General features: G+C 36.3%; 1 protein-coding gene across 1 annotated transcript in view; it reads right to left on the bottom strand.

The window, feature by feature from the left end:
* The window catches only part of LOC140170310 (FERM, ARHGEF and pleckstrin domain-containing protein 1-like), a 186,321-nt gene that overhangs the window by 126,918 nt on the left and 35,454 nt on the right, over positions 1-23,949 (bottom strand). Inside the window, 1 exon segment of the mRNA XM_072193678.1 lies at positions 10,155-10,259. Within this exon segment, the coding sequence (XP_072049779.1) occupies positions 10,155-10,259 (105 nt within the window).

Genomic DNA, 23,949 nt, shown 5'->3' on the forward strand with positions numbered 1-23,949 from the left:
TTTTATATTCGGACAGAAATCAGAATTTTTCAGAATTTGGTGAATTATGTGTTCGGACTAAGGAGCCTTCGGACTAGGGAACCTTCGGACTAGAGTTGTTGCCGGGAAAAGTAGGAAGGGAGGGAGAACATATCTTTAAAGGACTCCCCATATATGGGAGGAGGCTAGCTCTGTATCATAGTTATTCAATACAAAATCCATTCACTCCGTCTGATTCATAAATACAAACGATGAACTTAAAAACGTCCCCTATGGCTACTACCACAACATCATATTCAATGAAATGCTAAGACGATTAACATTTCTAAAAAAATCCAGCATGACTCTTCGCTAAACGTTGATACTATCATGCATCTCTCACACTTGCTGATTTGAGGGTATCCTAATAAGCAGTTCTGTGCATAATTCTATGTTCCCATAGAAATTCATATTGCAGGGCCTAGAACATTATATTCATAGATTTAATTATGGAAACAGTATTACACGAATCCCTTCGGCTGCATTGCATCAATTTGTAAGCTGCACTGCTATAAAACTCATACTTTAGTCACGGTGAGAGGATTTGGTGCACATCTCATAATGAAAGATGCATTAATGATTTATGAAAAATAATAGTCTACATTTAATTAAAATCTTACACAAACTCTAAGAATGAATATTGCAAATATTATTTCTAAAACAATTTTATATATTTTAAATTGCATTATTACATGTCCATTTGAAGCTTTTTCCCCATTCGTTTTCATGTTCTGTAAACATGTAAATGCAAAAAAAAATTCAATCAAAACTGAAGTTTACTTTCAATAGCAATTATGTAGTCATGTTTGCTGTAATGGCAGCCTCAGGCTCCATTAATAACCGGCTGATTTCATGCTTTATGCAATCATACCCAGAAGAAACTAAATCAGCATTTCACATCTCCAAAATTCACCTTTCAACATTACAAAGATATGAAAATCACTAAACCAATGTCTCACAAAGATTTTCTTAAACTTCATAATTGCAAAAAGTGATTTTCATATCAATTTTTTAAAATAAAAAATTAATTTTTGATTTTTTTCATATTTAACCTCCATCAGCATAGAAAGTGTTTCATTGCTTCAATGCTACCGATATGTACTTTTTCACTAAGTGTACTTTGAGCACATTAGTGTACATATTGTACTTTATATTCCGATTAAATTTCATGTGTTTCGCTGAATTTTATGCAAATGTAATATAATCTGCAAATGTATAACTCGCTACAATATGAGTGTGAATGTAAGCAATCCAACCTTTTTTTACCAAATTTACACAAAGCAAACAAAGACTCCGGAATCATGAGCTACCATATTTGATAATTGATATCGTGAAAAATTACCGTAACAAAAAATATTTCTTGTACTAGTTGTAGGGCAATTATTACGACATTTATTTGCGCTAATTTGAGTTGACAGCCGAGTTGGCTGAGACAGCAAATACACCAGCACCTAGCAGTCAACATTTCTCCTTGAACATGATTTCATTATTCCGTAATTTGTCTTGAAAGTTGCGGCAAATCCCACCTCATTATGAAACGTATAGATTGCAATATGGCAAATGCCATCAATAATTGCCAGGCTGCGGGTCTGCTTAGTTTCTGAGCACCGGATCAACGAGTTTGATGTTGATCAATGATTGGAGTCATGTTCAGGAGCGTTGGTTTTGAAATGAAGTATGACGAAAAAATAAACAAAAATATGCATTAAATGTAAACATTTATTTGAAGAATAAAACAGTAATTTAGTCACAAATGACCTTTAGCCTGGGAAATTGTTGATGAATAAATAAGGAGCTCCATAGAGAATCATTGACTTCACTGCAAGTAGGTGTTATGAGAAATATCAGAAGAGGTGTTGATTTTAACAAAGTGTTAATATCATGTAAATAGACATTGTACTATTTAGAAGAGTACAAGGAGGCACTTCCTAAGAACCGTACTAAGAACTTGGGATCCATGGGGAGGAAATCTTCTATGGTATGAGCATCATTTTCAACAAATATTTGTAGAGCAGAGACATTTCACCAAAGCCATCTTTTCATTTGATCATTCAATATTATGAGGGATGCATGACTAAGCAGGAGGAATTAGTGATCATCACTTGAAGAACTATATAGCTCTTGCAAGAGGAGAGCTGTATGCCAATATTTGTGACTCTGTCACTGAAACACTGATCCTACTTTCACACGGCATCTGAAACTGAAAAACCTGTTTATTTTATACGTAAGGCTGCGATCACAAGTATACTGTATACAGTTTACAGTATTCGCTATACGATATACCCTCATTCAATCAGGCTGAGTTCACATAGTATAGGCCTACTGCTATGTGAACTCAGCCTGATCGAATGAGCGTATATCGTATCGTATACAGTGTACTTCTATGTGATCGCAGCCGAATGTACACTTTGCATGATGTTTTCATGTTCCATATCCTAACCCTATCCCCATCCATATTATGTAAAAGTCATGATCACACAGGTACCTACCTCTAACAGAGGTAGTGCAAGGTCATCCTTTAACATAGATACTTGTACAGTCCTTTCCCACTGATCTTAACACTAAGTATAACATAGGATTGCTAGAGCTAACACTGAATGATCGCTTTAGTGGTAGCTTGTTACCACAAAGACTTCTCTGTGGTAAATTTCTAGTGTTTCGAGTTTGTTAAAACGCAATACTTCTTCAGACGAGCACTACCTCTAAGTTATCTCAGAGGTAACTTTGTGTTAGCCTAACACAAACTTAACTCTGAGCCCATCTGAACAAGCCTTTTATCACTCAAACATGTACTACAAATCAATATTTTCCTGCAGTTCACTGGTAGTTCAAATAAATACTAATGCATACACTGTTATTTTAGGGCATTTTGTGATTCTGTAGTTTTGATCAATTCCTCTAGTTGTTTACTTTACCATTATGTCAAGTATAAGCTACCTCTCTCTCTCTGTATATTTGTGTTTGTTATTTTCACATCTCAAGATCCACTTGGGAAATTTATGAAAATAATCACTCTCAAAAATACTTGTGTATTCAATAACCTGATGCAAGTCCTTGCTCTTCACTATCACTATACATAGTAAGCACATCCACAAAAACATGTTTTAATTTGATTTGCTCAGCTTGCTTTGGAACTGATAATTTGTAACCACTCAAACAGACTTAGGCTCCAAACACTCACTATGGACCGCAATGGCCTCATCCCAATGGCAAAGTTCAATAACCTTAATAAAACAATTATAGTGCAAAAACTTGACCTTAAGTTGCAGAGTATGAGTTTTTGTACCCAAGTTTTCAAAGGTCATTCAATGAAGGTACAAATATATATTGGAGTTAAAGAATTGTGCCCTGATAGATGAGCATGACGTGGATCCTAGTGCCTGTAACCAAACCTCAACCTGTTCTAACTCAATTCTTTAACCTCGCCACAAATTTCTCTTCATCTACCAATTCATTTTACCAGCTCCAAACACACGGTAACCTAACCTCCATTCGTGCTCAAACTCGCTCTTTGTAACTCTCCAACTATCCGACATATTTCACTTCAATTCCCATTCATATATATGCCACCAGCATCCGAGTTGTTTCGCTCATTAAAATCGGTGCGTTAATTTTTAATGCAGGTGCTTTTATGCCATAATGGCTGCCTCATAAATATTCATCATGCCCGTCTCGCATATTTTCGAGAGACATCTCATCTGTCATTGTATGCAGCGCCTTCCTGAATCAATTGTTTTCTGTAGTTTGACACAACAATTATTATCAAATCGTTTCCTGTGCTATTTCATGCCCATAGTTTATGCAGGAACAGGTTTTTAATGCATCGAATTGTTGGATTTTAAGCACACAGCTAAATGAGACACTTGTTGATAGAACAATACAAACTGCCATTTCCTAGGATGCAAGCCTTGAAATAAGCAGACTGGAACCAGGAGTAATTTTTTTTAACATTGCTCCAGGTTCACTGGGATTTTACAAGAACCAGTTTTCTGAAGAAACAGGAGCAATTTTCAAATAGTAATCCTTTTTTGTGTATACAATACAGCATACCAGCACTACTGCATCAAATGCAAAACTGGAACCAGGAGCAACTTCTTGTAGAAAATTTCTCCTGGTTCATGTGAATTTTACAAGTACCAGGAGTAATTGGTGGCTTTATGAGAGCAAATTTGCTCCCCATGCCCGCATATTTCCAGGCTTGCTAGGATGCACATAGTATCTTGAGATCTTTTTAGGTTGATTAATCTTTAATGTCCAATTTAGGTATCTGCCAAAAGTTAGCTTGATTAATTATTAGTTAAATGTTTGGAAAATCTAAAACTGAAAGAACTTATAGCGTTAACACATTTTGCTTGTTTGCACTGACAAGTGGTACATGCATAGACTGAAACAGAAGCCTGTATTACACTTATGATTGCTAATAGAAACTAATACATCATCTGATGCAATATTACTGAAGGCAGCAAACCATGTCATAATCGATATCATGATGACCTTCAATAATTATTGTAGAAAGTGGTTATTGACAAAGTATGCTCACACTTCAAAACTCATCTTACAAATAGTACAAGCTTTGGTTCAGTCGGATAACATAAGTCATGTACTGAAACTCCAGACCATAACTCCAACTGGACTGGTCAAGCCTTGAAAATGAAATAAGCTGGTGCTGTAAATATTCACATGAACCAGGAGCAATTTTCTGAAACAAATTGCTACTGGTTCCAGGTTCAAGAATTAACTCTAGATTCGAAAATTGCTCAGGACTGTTTGTTCAGGTTCTTCTTGGTTCTTGTAAAATCCCCATGAACCAGGAGCAATGTTCAAAAACATATTGCTCCTGGTTCCAGTCCACTTATTTCAAGGCTTGCTACCGGTCATCCACTCACTTGAGTGTGAATCCGGGCACCGCAATCAAAGGAACTGAGCCAGTTCTAATCTTACTAAGAGTGAATGAATATTCTTACATGCTGGAAACACCTCTCTTACAAGTACTTCAAATTTGACTGAGAACACTGAGAAAAATATGAGCTATCTTCTGACGCCACACTCTCAATTCTGATGGAGCACAGTGTGAGGATGAGGCTGTCAATTAGGTCACCCACCTGTAACGATGCGTAAGAATTCTCACTTCCGCAATTCTAGGATCATGTTCTCCTCGGGCAGCATTATTCTGATGTAACAATGTGATGGGACAACATTAACATGATCCTACATGCATCCCCGCTAGGGAGGCTATAGTGTCAGTTTAATGTTGGTATGGGAAATAAAGCCTTGCCGTGCAACGTATGCAACCTGCATTACAATACATAAATTTCTCAATTGTATCCAAATCCCAAACTTGCATGCTACGGAAGAATCTATAACATGCTCAGCCATCAATACCAAGTTTTTAATCCTAATATACTTGTACAGTCATAGAATGACCTTTGGATGTTTGGGTACAAAAACTCATGCTCCGAAACATGAGGTTAACTATTTGAGCTGTACTTTTGAATAACATTTACTGAACCCGGTCATTGAAAATGAGACAGTGTTTAATAAGTAATAGTGCTGGTACATTATAAGAGTGGTTTAATATGAGAGTGGTTTAATATTATTCAGGACATATAATGTGATAATGTAATGCAGCAACATTGGATCCTACATTGTTGTATATTTACACCCGTCGTGGAATGTGTCGTGTCTGTCTGTCTTATGGGATGGGGGATCTATACAATCTATGCTTGGATGATGCACTACGAATGTAGATGTAACCATAATGACAATGCATTTTAAAACCCTAACTGGTCTGGTTGGAAGTGGTCTACATGTATGTGCTCCCTTGTCTTCGTCAAAGACTACTGGTGATGGAGGGGGGCAGCAAATCACGATGGAGGGGGATGATTTGAAAAGCCGCGAGCGGAGTACCTCTGAAGGCCTGACAGAGCAGCAAAGCCACAACAGCTGCGAGTAGTTTCTCTCCCTACGGATAATATACATGGTCTGTAGCACAGCCTAGATGTGCTGCCTGACCCCATGCCTCTGAAGAGTCAATGAAGCCCATGAGTTGGATTTTGGATTTGGCAGGGGTATGATTCTATCACAGAATTAGAGAAGGAGATTTGGGACTCGATCGCCATCTTTATACAGGCATGAAGCAAAATTTGGGGGGTATTCGGTTTCCCTCGGAACGCACTTGAGGCATTCGTTGTCATGCATATGCGACATCACATGGATGATAGGCGCATTTGAGAGACGCACTTGATGCGACCTGCACGCGATGCAGTTCGTTCGTGTCCGCACACCGTCGGCAAGGACCCGAATACTCCAAAATTTCTCCCCATAGCTGATGACCCGATTGTATGTGGTGGTATAGCGAGTCCCAGTACTCCTTTACAAGTGATTCGGTCGGTCGGTCGGTCAGGGTTTTTTTTTCTCAGGAGGCTAACATGACCCTAAAATATCACCGAAAGCCTGAAAAATTGGCAAACATTAGACAATATTTTTGCAAACATATTTTTAAAATGTTCTAAAATCAATCAATTTTGGCCACAATACACCTGATCTCCCAACACACAAAATCTTGGTTGGTCGTGCCCGTAAAACGGTTGTTGTTTTCATCGTCTAATGCCTACTTTTTCTGAATCAGCATATAAACTGAGTGTAAAATAGATTTGTTAACCCCCAATGAATCTGACATAAATGTGTCCTGCTTTAGGTAATGCATGCTTGAATTCCTGACATAGATCATACATTACATGTCTAGCACAGTTTAGGCCGTATAAAATTAATGTTTTGGTTCTCGTCCAGAGGATTTTCATGAATTGATGAGGGAGGGAGGTTTTTTTTTTTTTTTTTTTTTTCAATGTAAAATTAGCATTGTCAGTAGTTTTCGGTCTTCTCCAACAGTGCTCGAGGAAACGATGAGGCCCTTTTTTTTTTTTTCAAATGTGAGATTCTGAGGATAAACCCCTAGAGTACCACAAAAAGACTTGGAAGTGATGCTTGTTCTCTAATAAACTTATTTATATGTATGAAGATTTCATAAAATATTCCAAAGTCTAAAAAAATTGAAAAATCTAAAAAAAAAAAAAAAAAAAAAAAAATCTGACAAATCCCAGAAATTGAGGAGGGAGGGGACGAGAACCAAAATATTAATTTTACACGGCCTTATCATGACCTATACATGTACATTGTAGATCAAACATTCATGTTGACATGGTTTCCCACACCAAACTCATGTGACGTTAGTAACACACTGAATCAAGTCTGAAATAGCAGGATGGAAAGTCCCAAAATGGGCTGAAAATACATAATTGGGACTCAAATTTGAACTTGGGGGACCGGACAGCTACCCTCTGTGACAAGTCTTTACACCCTGGTGCTGGCTGCCTTTTGGTACTTTGTAGCCCATTTTTGACCATTTTCGTCAAAGTTTCCCCCTCCCCTCGAAAGTTGCCTTGCCTTTGCCCCTCCCCCCTAAAGTAAGTCCTGGCTATATGCTACTAACTAGTGGCCATCTCTAATTACCGTAATTCCTCGAATAGTCGCCCCGTCAAATAAACGCCCCCACCACTTTTTTTCAACCAAGATGTTTCAAAAATGCTGATATTTCCATGCTATCTTGTGTAGTAAGATATACATGTATAGCTAACCAAGTTGCACACATGGTCGATAATAGCGTCAATAATCAGCGAAAATATGGTCGGAAACTCAGAATGGACCAGAAGTCAGTGTTTCTAGTTCATAGTTTGTCATTTCAGCGTGCATTTTAAGCTTACCTTAACTGATTTTAACAGGAATTTTCGTTCTAAAAATGACCTCTAATAACCCCCCCACCCTTGGAAAAAGCAAAGCCCCCGGGAGTTTATTCGAGGAAATACAGTATTGTATAAATTAAAGTAATATGCAAATTTTTAACAAATTAAAAAATTAAAATATTATCTAACCACTTCAGTAACATTTGGTTAATGATTGTTGAAGCATGCAAATTTTCTGTTAATACTTCAGACATCACAAAGTCACAAAAAGTTGCAACAAAAATGATTACAATATTTGACTTAGTAACAAGTGATGATCAGTCATCCATAGTTCCATGTTTTAGAACTATCAGATCAAAACAAGTTCTATTGTACCTGAATTGCCAACTTAATTAAAGTTGGCTTCTACTTCTAAAATCCATATTTTTGGAGTTTAGTAGTAGTACATGCCAACATTTTCATCATTATATACTTAATATCAGCAGGCAGTTCATGTTGATATCAAAAATATTTTCATTAGATGAAGTAAACATTAATATTACTAAATATATAAAGCACCATCAGTGCTATGAAAATCTAAACAAATTAATTAAATGGAAAGGTTTTGATGTGTGATGAAGCAATTTCATTTAGAAATTTTGAAAATTTTCATACCCTACCGAGAAAGTAAAATTTGTAACCAAATTTTGATACCGATTTTAGATCAGAATTCTGTCACCTGAAATTCTGTCAAATTATGACAGTAATGAAACCTTGGTTCAAACAGAAAATAAAAATTCATACAAGTTGATTTAATTACCATTTATATTCTCTTAATTAATCACAGCGAAAGCACACCCCATCACCGTGATCACGCACGCAATGGAGCCGACTGATGCAAATTATTAATTAAAGATGAAAAATTGTAATTTAATCCCAGTTTAATTACACCTGAGCTTAATCCAAGCAAAAAACAACACTTTCGGTGACCTCAATTTATAGTCATAACAATCGCAGTAAAAATGGAGCGTGTACTGAACAAGATGGGACAAGACCATGCCAAAATGAAAAATATTACTGATGTTTTTAAATAACAAATTATGACACTGACAATTACTCTTTGATATTGGAAAAAAATCTGGAAACAAGTTTGAACCCTGTTACCCTGGTGATAAGTGCATCAATAAATACTTCTCAAGTATACAATTGTAACAGAATTCTTTGGAACTTTATTTTTAAAGTACTGCATGTATTACCTAAATAATGAAGTGGGATCATAACATCCGCACCTTATAGTTATATGCTAACAAGTTAAATCGCATCAAGTTGTGACCCGGTTTATTTCACGCAATAAACAGGGGCAAATGTTGGTAAGGCCAAAAAAAATAATGGTTTGTCTCAAAGCTCACGAGTGGTTTGAAAACAAAATTTATGCGAAATGCGATTTTTTTTTTTTTTTTATTCCCGACTTTTTTCATGGTAAAAAATTCTGCATTTCTTTTTTCCAAATCTCACGAATTTACAAATGCGCGCGCGAGCTTTGAGACAAACCTTTTTTTTTTTTTTTGGCCTAAAAGGATTCTGTTTTTAAGAATTGGATTGACAAAATCTACAGAGCTGATCTAAATTTCACTACCATTTATAACACATCGCGTACAGCAAAGTCCTGAGAAGTACCAAACCCACCGTTAACTATCATGAGTTGTATTTCGGGAGTTCAGACGGCTGATTGTACAAGTTTTAAATGGCTGATATGTGACATGATCTGGTTCATGAAGGCCGAAGGCAGCAAATTTGAAATTGAGATAAAGGCAAAACTATGGAGTAAAAAACAACAAAATACATAAGAAACTAGACATCACAAAAGTTCATAACTTTAGAACAAAGCATCCTAGACCTTTGATGTTTTCAGTATGACAGCCTAATGTTTATAAGTTAATAATTCCAGTAACTCAATTTTCAAAATTGCGTCCTTTGTCCTCCATGGACCAGATCGTGTCACATTGTACGAGCTAAAATGGCAGAGTTTGGACTTTTGATGGGATAGATGGCTTACAATGCTTCTTAAATTTATGCTAATTCGCCAGCGAAGTGTTACGTGTAATCCTATTATCACCATGTCAACTGGATTACGCTTTTGAGTTCTGCACCACGATCGGAATGATCGCAACACAAAGTCTATGGCATGTACTACCAATCCCAAAAGGTGTGTGATCCAGTTACCAGGGAGTTATGTAACCACTTCGCTGGCGAATAACAAGCTCCCCCTCTCAAGATCTTCTCTTGCAATTACCATGTAGACATGGAGTCAACAGCAACAAGAACTGTCTTTAAAAAAGACATCACCATGTAGATGAAGCTCATAAATTTTATAAATAAGTGATGAACATTGAAATGCATGTAAAGATTAGTACTTACCAATTTATCAGTTTTATTATAATATTCCAAACCAAAATAATCTGTTTCCAGTAGATTCAGTTGCCTACAACATTCACTGAAGAATTCCCAACCTACTGCATTATGCTGCAAAGAACAAGAAAAACAAAGCTAGGGTTAGTTTGAGAAACAAAAGATGTTATGTGATCATTCAACAACAAAAACAAGCAATCTGATGATGGGAACGAACGCCTGATCTAAAATACTTAGCCAACAGAAAAAAGAAAACCCCTGTTCTACAGGCGGACAGGTTTTCCAAATAGGGTCCATCGGTTAGGACTTTTCAGAGGCTAGAAATGATCCTAACAAATAACAGTACATTAAGCTTCAAATTTGAGAATTTTTTAAAAAACATACCGTATTTCACAAATAGTCGCCCCCCCAAATAAACGCCCCCACCACTTTTTTTTCAACCAAGATGTTTCAAAAATTCCGATATTTCCATGCTATCTTGTGTAGTAAGCTTACCAAGTTGCTCACATGGTCAATAATAGCAGCAATAAATGGCGAAAATCTGCATCCGAAACCCGGAAGTGTGCTAAAAATGACCTCTAATAAACGCCCCCCTTTGGGAAAATGTAACGCCCCCGGGGGCGTTTATTTGACGAAATACGGTACTAAGATATTGTCTGCATTTTTTTTCAAAAAAATTTAAAAGTCAAAATCAATCCATTCAAGCCCAAAATGACTGTTTTTTGCAGTCTATAAAAAAATAAAATTAAAATATCTGATGTAAAATCTGGGTCGACCTGGTCCGTAGAACAGGGTTATTTTTTCCTTTCGCCTCACGGATAATTCCTGCAAAATGCACAGAAATACAAATGTAATATTTTTTCCCAGATGAATAAATCTAAGAAAAAACACAGGTGCTGATTTTGTGTTGGCTATCAACAGAAAATGTAAAATACAAATTATTACACAGAATTATAACAGAAACGGCACGTTTAATTAACACTTGTAGGATAACAAATCTGTATTGTCTTCAATAATCTACATGATACTAATATTCCAATAAAATTCTCATAAAATATTAACCCGACATGTGTAATACTAATTAGCGAACAAATTGGAAAACAGGTCGTTGCACTTGATTTGGTCCCTGTATGTATTCCATATTTTTTCTTGAATAATAGCAACAGCATTGCAATGCAATAAATAGACTCTGTTCAAATTCCAATGAATGGTTGCATTTTGTAGATCACTGGACTAGAACAAATTTTCAACACTATGATACTGTAAACGAGAAAGTTTTCATGCGATTTATTTTTCATGCTTTGTCTATTTTGAATAATTTCCATTCTGTTTTTTTTTCAATTCACAATTCTAAGTCATATTGACCTATATACACAAAAGGGATACTTTCCACGTTGTTATTTTCGCGGTAGCAGCTTGAAAAAAAAAATTAAATGTAGAGCAAAAATTTTCTCTTCAACAGTAATGAAAACAATTCTATACCAGTACTGATTTTTTTTATGAATACAAAAGTGAGGTAGCCTAGTGACAATTTTATAAAGAGGAACATTACAATTCTCTTTATCAGGTGCAGCTGGTGCACTATTTAGAATGGTTGGTATCATGGAAAATCCATGACTTTCAATTTGGCTGACAATAATCACAACAATGAAACTAATATTGCAATGCAAGTTACTTGGGAGCATGTGTGGCCGAGTGGATAAGGCGCCCGACTCATAATCCATAGGTTGCGAGTTCGAGCCCCGCTCGTGCCAACATGTTGTGTCCTTGGGCAAGGCACTTTATCCTCATTGCCTACTGGGGGATGGGGTTGGGTTGGATTGGATGTTTGTATATAGTTGTTTGTTTCAATGTTGCAATATTGGCGCTGATTAAGCTGCTGCCTGCAAATTGCATTGTGTCTGTTTAGTTGTGTTTAATGTTCAATTCTAGCAATTTGACCTGCGGGTCACCATTAGAGTTTGAAATAAAACCTTCCTTTTTTTTACTTGATGTTTTTCAATGATTGAAATGAACTTGACTAGAGGCACAGAACATTAGCAAAATTATTCAAATGTTTTCTGTCTAGTAGGCCTACATGCATAGCAGTTTAATCATAATCTATGGTTTAATATAACTTTTTCATGACCTTCTTAAAATAGATCATGACCTTTGACCTTTGACAGTCTGGAATCCCCATTTCCTCTGGGGGAAAGGAAACTGACAGCTTGTTAATGTTATGATTAATTTCCTGGCCAATATGAGAACACTTTGAATGTATGCTATGAAAATATGAGAATTTGGGAGTTTTCCTTGCTGTATGAGTCAAAAGGTTAGCTAAAGCTAAATATAAAAGGTAGGGTGACTATATATATGCAGGACTGTATGGAACCATACTATAGACCAAACATGGAACATTATTTTATCAAATTTCTATTGCTTTAGTGGCAGCACTAGAATATTTTCATCAGGGGGGAGACAAAGGGGGTACTTGCATGGGGGATGTGAATTTGGGGGAATCCAAATGTATACAAAAATTTGTATTTTGGACCAAAAACGGACATTTTTCCTACTTCGTATTTGAACAGAAGCAATGAATGAATACATGTAGGCATATAATAATGGTTGAATGACTTGCCAGTCAAACAGCTGTGTTATTTCACACCCTGATATTAGTGTCAAGCTATTGAAATAATGATGACATGCTAATTGGTCAAATGTTCATTACAATTTTTATAACACTTCATGACTTGGTACAATGAGGTCACTGCCACCATACTCAGTAAACAGTGGCAACGCTGATGAGATGGTCCCTTGATGCTTAAATCCAGAAGTCAAAGACCTTAATTTTGTCATTTTTTTTTCATGATTCTACTAGTCTTTTCCAAGTCACAGAGATTATGAATCAACATTTTGTGATGATAATTGAACAGTAGTTTTCTTTGATCAATGCTGTTGCAGGCCCGGTTGCAGATTCATGCCTGAGTATTTGTACAAAGGCCTACATATTTCTAATCATTGTATGCACTTTGAAATTGAACTGAACAAGATCAGAGCACTTGCTGATAGAGTCCAACAGATGACCCATTAGAGTCCCCCCCCCAATCTCAAAATGTGACAGTGACACATAACAGAGGAATTTTTAATAAACAATTTTAACATGACACAACTTAAGGGCAGAGTAATGGGAGAGAACATGGACCTTTTCGAGCATCATTATTTCTGAATTGTATCTCCAAAGTATATAAAACTATACATTTTTGGAAAGGAAATTTTTTGATTTTGATTTTTGATAAAATCACAAAAATCACTTTTTACCCCAATTTTTTGTGACAACTTAAAAAAAATCAGTTCGAGTAAAAAAAATCAGTTAGCTTTTAATGAAGAAGAGACATGAACTTAGGGAAGGTTTTTTATTTTTTGAAATTGCCTCTCTTTTTTGAAATATTGAAAAAACATGTGAAAAAAGCAATTTTGTCATTCTATTCAGCTTAAAATTGCACATAATGGTGTATATTTTTGTTTAAAACAAATATTTTGAAAAAATGAGAAAACCTTCCCTAGACTTTGATGTACTCTAAACGATAGTGCAAAAAGTTTACCTTTGCTTGCATATTTTTCGAGTTATCTTGTCACAAAAATCGTGCAATATTGTCAAAAGTGAACTATGAGAAATCGACGTTTTAGTAAAAAAATGTCAACATTATGCACAAAATGTCCTTATATTTTAAAACGACAAGATTTTCACGCTTGTAAAAGCTGTACCTGGTGCATGGTCTTAATATGCATCTTTTTGCAACAATGAATTTATAATGTCTGCTTTTAGTCCGCCAAAATTCAACATAATTAAAAAATGTAAGTGGCATTTTGACTGCAAATTTGTGTTTTGTTTACACCGCATTTGCCGGCGTTAAAAACATACCGAATCGCCTTGACTCGTTGGACATACGCCAGAGAGTTATGCTACATATCACGCTGCCGCGAATCGCTAGCGTAATCACAATATATTCGCATTCACATTTCTGACTCATTATTTCCGCCAATTTACTAAGCTGTCTTGAGCCATGTGACTTTTTAGAGTTGAAAAGAGTGAAATAAATCAAGCAAAAATACGTGTAAATATTAACAAGTTGTATTTTATCAGTTTCAAGTGAAAGAATACATCTTAGTGTTGATAAAAATCAAGAAATCTCAAATTCGGGCGTGGACGAATGTGTCTTCCATTACTCTGGCCTTAAAAGAGCGAGTATGTGAACATTGTCATTCAGCTCAAGGAAAAACAAGAATACAAGGTCATGTGACATCCAGGTCAGCTTGAATTTGAACTCTAGTAAAGCATCTAGACTCTGAGTATAAAAGTACATGTACATGTAAAGGAAATATAAACACCCACATACTGTATTAATGCAGTCTCTTTCTCATGGAAATCTTTGATATTTTCTTTCTTCTTATAGAAATCTACCATCCTGATCCCCAAGTTACACTCTCCAAGTCACTTCAATTCAACTCTGATGGTCATTTGCAAACACACATCAGCTCCTATAACAACAAACATTCCCCTACCCTTGACATTCCCATTGTAACACACAATAACAGAGAAATTTAACCCGAATCACAGGCCTCAGACTTGGCTCAAGTCTAGCTTTCCTTTGTTGTACCTTTGTCCCCACAGCAAGTCTTGGGAAATCCCAAGACTGTCAACATGACTCACACAACAAACACCTTCCTATTTTTTTCCTGCCAGGGAATGGATTGTGGTACATTGTAAATGTACCGTATTGTTTGTAATAAACGCTCCCCCTCTAAGAAACGCCCCCCTCCAATTTTTCTGTGAAAAATTGACAAAATGCAAACATTTCCATGCCATATCGTGTAGGTAAGCTTAAAACTTGCATTGGTCATGTCAGTCACGATCGCTAAATTGCATTGACAAAACCTATTATGACTCAACTCCCGTCCATTTCATTGCCTAATTATGGTAGAATTTCACTAATTCCATGCACTTACAGGTGTAATTTTGTTGTATTTCCCACGAAAATATCATTTTCCATGCGCCCCGCCATCATGTATAGTCGTAAATCCTTCTTTTAACAGGAGCACCATCGGAAATTGAACCCGATTTTTAATCTTTTTCACTGACAATTCACTTCTAATAAACGCCCCCCTTTTGGAAAAATGCAACGCCCCCGGGCGTTTATTACAAACAATACGGTATATGGTACTGGATGTTGAGCCAACATACGTAGTGTTTAATATAGATCTGTTCTATCTGCATAAATTCACCTTTCAGAAACCATTGTCTCATCTTCAAGAGTGCTTTACTCGTACTGTATGCATGTACAACTTATGACTATATTTTCTCACATACCGAAAACCTGTATGATCAACAATGGACTAGCTGAACAAAACAAAAAATATCAGATTAAGAGAAAACACCCTTCTTGCGACCACTCTGAACATTCCACCGATTACTTCTAGCAAAATCCGGTCAGCCCTATTCGATTTTGGAAGCAACATTTCTACACCAATGCCAAATTTCCTGGAATATAGCCTTGGCCTACACAATTTTCATGATTTCTGTCCAGAATGGCAATGTAAAAATTGTAATAAATAACAATATTACCCTACATAGTGGTTTCAATTAATGTTGTTGCTGTTGCTATTTAGATATGCTTGTTGTTGTTCTTGTTGTTGATGTTATTGCTGTTGTCAACACAACATAGACAATAATTATTGTCAACATATGCTTCCATCTGTTTGTCAAAATATTGCCCAGCTCGAAAAAGAACTTTTCAACTGCCTTAGCTACATGGTGGTTTATGCTACAGGCCCATGCTTGAGGTCAGACACTCTAAATCTGGCTTTATATTCCAATTTCATATCCCTAATAACAGATTAATGGTGCAACAACAACAAAGAAGTCAATTTGTTTACAAACAACTCAAGCAGAAGTTCTGCACTATAGCACTGGTTTCTGTGCTGTACTCAGATACCTGTATGATGATTTTCCAACTGTAGGATAGTAGCCGATCACGGTTTGTGGAACAGGGCTAGTTCTATTCTGCACCTATTGACTGTGGCATAAAATGAGAGGATATGGGTTGTGAACAATGTATGATATAAATGCTGTAACTAACATGTGCTGTAACAAACATACATGTTGGGCAAAGTGTTAAAATGTGATTTTCAAGGCATTTTCATGTTAACTTTTTGTGATATGATCATTTAACTGACAAAATGATACAATGCAAATCACATTCATTGCAACATATTGTACACTGTGTTGTCAAACTGCTATCTAAAATGGAATCATTGATTTTTATGTGAAATGATGCACAAATCAACAAAGATCCGCTCCAAAATATAACTTGTCGGAAATCACATTTAGAAAGATTTTCATACAAAATTAGTCAGACATGGCCACTCAGACCAGACAGGTGTGTGGGCTGGGAAACTTTACAGACAAAATCTGAGATGATCCCTGCCTTGAACCTAAAATAGGGCTTTAAATAGCCTGTTTACAAAATGTACTTCCACCAAAGAAAGTCTATACTGCAATGACTTTCAGAAGGTCCTCTAAACCTTCGTAACACATGATACAGAGCCTAAAATTAACAGTTCTATAAAAACAAAAGAAGTAATAGCACATTAAAATAGGACAATTGTGAAATTGTAAACTTTTCATACAGGCTGCCTGTAAGCAAGAAAATTATAGCATTTTTTATAACTTTTAAAAATCATTTATTATAAAATTTGTGCAATTCCAATCCATTTTGGATTCATTATTTCGAGTCAATTTCCCTCACTCTGATTCCTATTTGGATTAATTTTGATTAATTTCTACCCATTCCACCCATTTGAATCTATTTCGGACTCATTCCACTCTTACAAAATACCCCTCTCTCAATAGAAACACAAGATAGGCTTTTGATAAAGATCATTCCACTTGCTATTCAAATATTCATATCACCTGTTAGTTTCTCAGACAAAATTCATTGGGATATGATTCCCTTGCCCTCTGATCTATCAATTTCACCCCAGCAGTGGCCCATAACACCTTTTCACATCAACACATATCACTATTAAACTTGTATTACTACCTGACATTCAATAATGTGCAATTTCTATGTCTCTACCAGGCCAACTGGGAGCACAGATCCTGGATCTGTGCTGGGAGCCAGCTACAGAATCTATCAAACTCCATTATTTATGATTGGAAAATTACATTTTCTGCCAAGGAAGTTAGACCGATATCACCTAGTGTGTTTTTTCCTGTCGATTACAATCGTGTTACAATCGTGTTACGAAATTAGTATTGTGTGTCCGTACAATGTCGTCCGGCATACTACAATCGTATCATCATTTGCAAATGATGAAAAAATTACATTTGCCCATCACTGGGCCAGTTTGTAGCATGATCGCATCATACCATATTCTTCCAAGTATAGTTCCAGAATTGAGGGTGGGCCGGTGGGACTTAACACTCGATTTGGAGTGTCCCCGGACCTAGAGCTTAAATGCTAGGATCATTCATGGTTGACTTTTAAAAGTATTGAAAAATCACTATTTACTGTTAAAAAAATGTTTAAGCTTCCTACCTTGGATCCCAAGAGGTAAAAACACATTGGCACCATTTTAGTGTAATGTGTGCCAAAATAAAAATTCAAATTAAAAAGCGTTTGCTTCCTAGTATTTATTTGCCACTGTAAACGAATACCATGAAGAATACATTGAATTAAAATGGTCAAAATTGAGTAGTGTCAAGTGTAGAGTATGGCCTGGGGTTGTGTTTGTAAATCTAATTTACACATGTAGGACTGTGATGTAGGGTCCGCAACTATAGCCACTGATACAAGGCACGTCCACACAATATGGTTCGCCGTCGTGTAAATTGTCTCAAGAATTCCTCCAATCCGTAAGTTTGCCCCCAAATTTATTCCCATCCAATTTAGCGATTTTGTGATTCTCTAGTGCTGAGGCTTAACCTATGACTTTGGTTTTATCATATTTAATACGGCTCAATTTGTCGCGCCACTGGTAGTCTATGAGTCGCTCGCAGTATGCACCAGGAATTTTTTCCGGGGGGCATTTAGAGGGGGCAAAGTGAATTTCAGGGGGGGCAAAAATTTTGCGCAAAATTGCCGCAAAAAGTGGTATTTTTCGTAATATTTGGTTTTTACTGAGGGGGGAAACAGGGGAGCAAGAGTTCTGACTGGGGGGCATTTTCCCCCATGCCCCCGTGGCGCTAAAGCTTCCGGTTGTAATTCCAGCTGACATCATTGTAAAACTTGAGGATTCTAGGCTTCAACCGAGTTGTGTGGATACGAACTCAGAGATTGACTTAGGAATCGCAATTCGCCGTGTGCCGATTCTTGAGAATTCTATGATTGTCTGAACATGACTATAGCCAGTGACACAGTTGCGTTCTGTAATCCTATTTGAATCAAGAATAGGGCTGAATACAGTTGTACTGCTTTTGTTATAATTTCAGAATATTACAGTTCATGCTGAATTGAATACAAGTTTTCACTTCACAGGGGACACTTAAAAAACAAAACAATTTGCAATATACAGGTAGGTAGGCCCACACAATTTTTGAAAAAATTCCTGCTAAAAATCGTAGAAAAACGGCAAGTATGCTCCTAATCAGGCTCAGTAGCGGTGCCCCCAATCGGATGACTCATGTTACGCATCTATAGCCTATGTTGGCTATACACTCAAATTACAGGCCCCCTGTATCATCATATGCAGATAGCAGAGAACTAACCACATTAAAATGGTCAAGGGAAATGTAAAAAATACATCACCATGCATTAAATTTAAGTGCAGGGCACCATCGCATTGGTTATGTAACCTAGGCCTGCTAAGAATACACGATTTTGGAGGCCAAAAAACGCACCCCAATTTTCCAAAAAATAAAAATCTGTGATTTCCGCCAAAAACGCAAAAATCTAAAAAAAATTTTTTTTAATTTTTCCAATTTTTTTTTTTTAAATTTTGATGGTAGCACTTGATGTTAGGTCCAGGGACACTCCAAATCCGCGAAAAAAAAAAATAAAAATCGTAAAAATACGCAAATTGCGGCGCAAAAAACGCAATTGCGTATTCTTAGCAGCCCTAATGTAACCATATTTTGACTCATTTGTACACACAAAGCACACATTTGTAATAGTGAAGTCATTCTGGCAGATGGTCAGCTCCCAGAATTGTGCCGCTTTGGAAATTTTGCCCAGTATGCCGCTGGTAGTTTCGATAAATTACAGATTTGAGTTGTGCTATGGGTCACGCTATGTTTTCATTATGAACTTTGGGTCACAGGGAAAAAGGTTTGCGAAGCCCTTAACTAAGCTTATACAATGTATCATACACAAATTCCAATATTATTTTCTTTAATTTTTACATCATGTATGTATGTATTATAGGTATTTTTGATTATCATTGGGGTTTCCAACAACTGCCGTTCCATGTACAAGTCGGCCTATCCCTCCACTCTTTCCTTGCATTCAACTGGGGTCATGCAAACACCAAATAAATATGTTGGAACAGTCCACTAGCTAGAATAAACAAACAGAACAAAGTACACTCAAATCATAAATGCAAGCATATAATATATATATTATGTGACTCCTCGCCACAACTGAGCCCGGATGTCGCCAATCATCATTTTTGAGATATTCAACCAAAATATTCTGCTTGAAATTAGCTTTAAAATTATGTATATCATGTCTATAGTACTTGACATTTAAGTAGTGAAAAATCAATAAAACAGTCAATAAATCCTTTCTTTCCTATTGTTTATTGTTAAGTTCGATGGAGCATATCTCAATAGTGGCACTGGCGACATCCGGCTCAGTTGTATGCGAGGAGTCACATATAGGAATGACACATTTATTTACACATTATACCAATAGCATAAATTGTGTGTGTGCCAAGATATTATACTGTGGTATGTATCATGTGGATAAACTACATGTAAATAACATAATGTACAATTTATTTCTGTCCGCCATTTTGTGTAAATACTTTTGTACGAAAACAAACACTTTGTCAAATTAAATGTGGAGTGCATTTAGAATTAACTTTAGTTTAGAGTGCCTTGTTAACTCATGAAGGTCAGAATTTGTTTCCACTTGTCCTTTTCATTAGGCTTCCCGTCGACCACTTCATTTTCGGGCCCAGATTTGAATTCATTCTTGTTATTTTTCCAAAAAGAAAAAAAAAGAATATCTGTACATTTTTATGTAAATTAAAATCAACCATCCATTTCACTACCAGTGATTCAGGTAACTTGTTGCAATAGATTGGCGTCACTGAGTGAGTGAGCAGTAAATAACAACATATTTTCCACTCCCGTTCGGCTATATAATGAAAGTCACAAAGACAACGAATAATGAAATGTTACCTAACATGTTTCAGAAATTTTGTAGGCAGTCAAATTAATATATTAAAATGTTTAAATTTATAAAATTTGTGGTTGGTGTCGCCAAGACACATCTTCACATGCCAATTTAATAAAACTAAAATCATTGACATACTTTGCATCACTTCCAATTTGAGCACATGTATTGAACATCAAGTTCAATCTTTATGCTGTACTTTAACCCCATGGGTCTTCTGGAATGCCAGGTATGCTAAGTCAAACATAAGCCCTCAATTGTATAATATTATTACACTGCAACACTCTAGTCCCTCCCTATCAGTATCAATGGCAAATATTCAAGCTAAATGGTTTGTACATTTAGCTATCTCTTGTCATTCAGTTTCAAGAGTCGCTTTTCTGCACATGGCAGGCCTACACAGGCTTGGGCCTACATTGTAGGCCCTACATGTTCTACTTCGGTTATTCATAAAATATGACAACAACTGAACTTGTTGACCTTTAAGGGGCACACCCTTATAAGTCATATAGGCTTATCCAATGGGGTGTTTTTTGACAAATTGCCCACTAGTTATGATAAGCCCTCCCCCCAAAAAAAAAAAAACGGTTTATAAAATTGGAAATTTTAAAACAATCGCCACCGAAGGCAGCAATCAAATATTTTGCTGGCAGCAAAACAAAATCTGCACTAGGTATGGACTTCCATGCCCCGATCAAATCTAATGGTGCACCCTTAAAGCCCTACGAAAGCCATGTTTTCATAGGGTAGGCAAGTATTGGTTGATAATATTTTGTTTTGTAATCTAAGTTATTATTATTTACAAAGTAGTGCAAAAGTAGATCAAGTTTGTGATGCTACAAAACAACACAGGGTTTTTATTGCAAGCAAAACAAGACTAGGCCGACATTGTAGCTGGGTGAATTTTTTATCAAGGGAAAGCAGTTGCACTGGAAATTTCATGAACACAATTAATATAGAGCCAATTTTTAAACAAACGTGAATGATGTGCACGATCATCGCCACGATGACAATAATGATAGAACTTAAGTTGGTGAGAGTTGTGTATGGGGAGAGGTTGTAGGGTGAAAATCCCCATGTGAAATAAAAACAGATGCGTTTAGTACACTGTATTCATGCATGTTTACATGCATTATGTGTATGAATGTGCATGCATAAATTACGCCTGCTCTATATTCAAGAATAGATCAACACAACGCCAACATATTCCAATAATCATAAATTCATTTTCATAATGTGCCATCATTCTCATCAGCTGTCCCAAGAGATAACAGTCGTATCCAATTCCTATCTGCCCATGACTAGTCCAACTACGTAAACATATTCTTTCTCTCCCCCATCCCTGCTCCCTAGAACCGTTTTCTCGTAACCTGCAAACCTAATCTTGCAAATATATAATTTCCTGTCAAAAGAACAGATTCTCTGATTCAACTTTCAAGCATAATTTGAAAACTTTTGCAAGAAGGCACTCATTTATAGTACCACCAATTTAGATTTTTAAAATCTCAAATTTTGCCTTAGGCCTATGTACATGGACAATTGGTCTACATGCAAATAAACCTCCTGAAAGATGAACAAATATTGCCTTTGCACATAGGACTAGCAATGACAACAAGCTTCAGTAAGACAGGGACTGGCCAACCTAACCCTTGGTGGTACCATCCGTATCATCTTCTCTCACTGTCCTGCCTGGCTGGTAAGAAAAGCACCCCATCTCATAGCATGGATGTTGATGATTCATTGTTAGATAAGCGAGTTATGTTTCTCCCTAACGCCCCAGGAAAAAACATCAGTGATCCTACTCTATGCTGATCCTACTGCGAAATGATGAGTAGGTAAACCATAGATCATGGACAAAGTTCCAGGGTGTATGTGTAATCCAAGCATGATAGGAGCTAGCCTTGATCAAGGCTTCCTCCTTACTTTTTCTCTATTCATGCTCTTCATTGGATCACTTCCATGATTGGATCCATGTATAATCAGTGGTAGAAGTAGGCCTATCATATACTGGACTCTCTAAAATTTTTAGTCAGGTCAGATTTTTGTGTAGTGCAATTAAGCTGCAGAATGGATTAATGAAAATGTAGGCAGAATATGCAAATAAGCTCATTAATATTCATAAATATGCAAACAACATGACACAAATTTATACAGCACATCAAGCCACCATATTCAATCCCCATACCAAGTTTGAAGTTGATCAGTCATTGCGATGAAAAATATTATGCAAACAAAGTTAAACGCCATTCCACTATATCACTATTCAGAGTACCTAAACTAACCACCGATTCCATTCTATGATGAATCTACGATGAAAAACATTATCATTGAAGATGTACTGCCTCTCAGCCAGCAGCATCATGCTGTGGGATTCAAGCTCCATTTCCCATAATGTGTTGATAATGTGTTGCTGGAAACATCATGAATTAGTAAGAGACTTGATCACTAAAGAACACGCGAGAAAAGAGTTTTGATGATACCGTAGGGTGTACAAGTTAGGGTGCATGGTATGCAAGCTTCTATGTGTTTAGGCTCAGTGCGAATAACAAGTTTGATAAAAAATAATCATTCAACAATACATTTGGTAGATACATGGTGTAACAAATATTTCATTAAAATGATCTTTTGTAACAGAAGAACTTTGTACATTACCCCTGATGTACATACAGCATAATATTAATAATGTATTTTATGTAATACTTAAGGGGGTACTACACCCCTGGCCAATTTTGGGCCTTTTTTTTGCATTTTCTCAAAAATTATAGCGCATGGGTGACAAGTAAGATATGTATATTATAGGGGCAAGGACTACAACTATTGCACTGAAAATTCAGTAACTCAAGGCAAGTAGTTATTGATTTATTGATCAAATAGTGGGTTTCCCTCTTTTTTGACTGTAACTCCACAACTGTTGTCTGTGCTGAAATAAAATTTTCAGTGCAGTAGTTGTAGTCCTTGCCCCTGTTATATACATATCTAATTTGTCATCAATGCGCTATAATTTTTGAGAAAAATGGAAAAATTGGCACAAAATAGGGCAGGGGTGTAGTACCCCCTTAATGCTCAGTTGCTTATGAAGTCAAACTGGTAAAACAAGGAAAGGAAAATTTGTAAATGTTGCAACCATTGTAACATGCTTCTACTCAATTATTATTTTCTTTGATTTACTGAATTTTGACCCAATTTCATGCCAAATTATCACATGGGATACTTAGAAATTGCATTTATTGCATATAAAAAAAAATTCAAAATTGTTCATTTACCACCCGGCTACACGTCAGGTAAGTATGGAGAGGCTTTGGTGACAAGTACTGCAAGAAATGTAATTAATAATAAATTCATCATAACCAAAAAATTGGAAAAGGTTATGACTAAGGGGGTATCCACACCTAGTGTGATTCCTCTTATACACAAAGTGTGTATGTAGG

The sequence above is a fragment of the Amphiura filiformis genome, chromosome 14 (genome assembly GCF_039555335.1).
Source record: "Amphiura filiformis chromosome 14, Afil_fr2py, whole genome shotgun sequence".
In the NCBI taxonomy this organism is placed as follows: Eukaryota; Metazoa; Echinodermata; class Ophiuroidea; order Amphilepidida; family Amphiuridae; genus Amphiura; species Amphiura filiformis.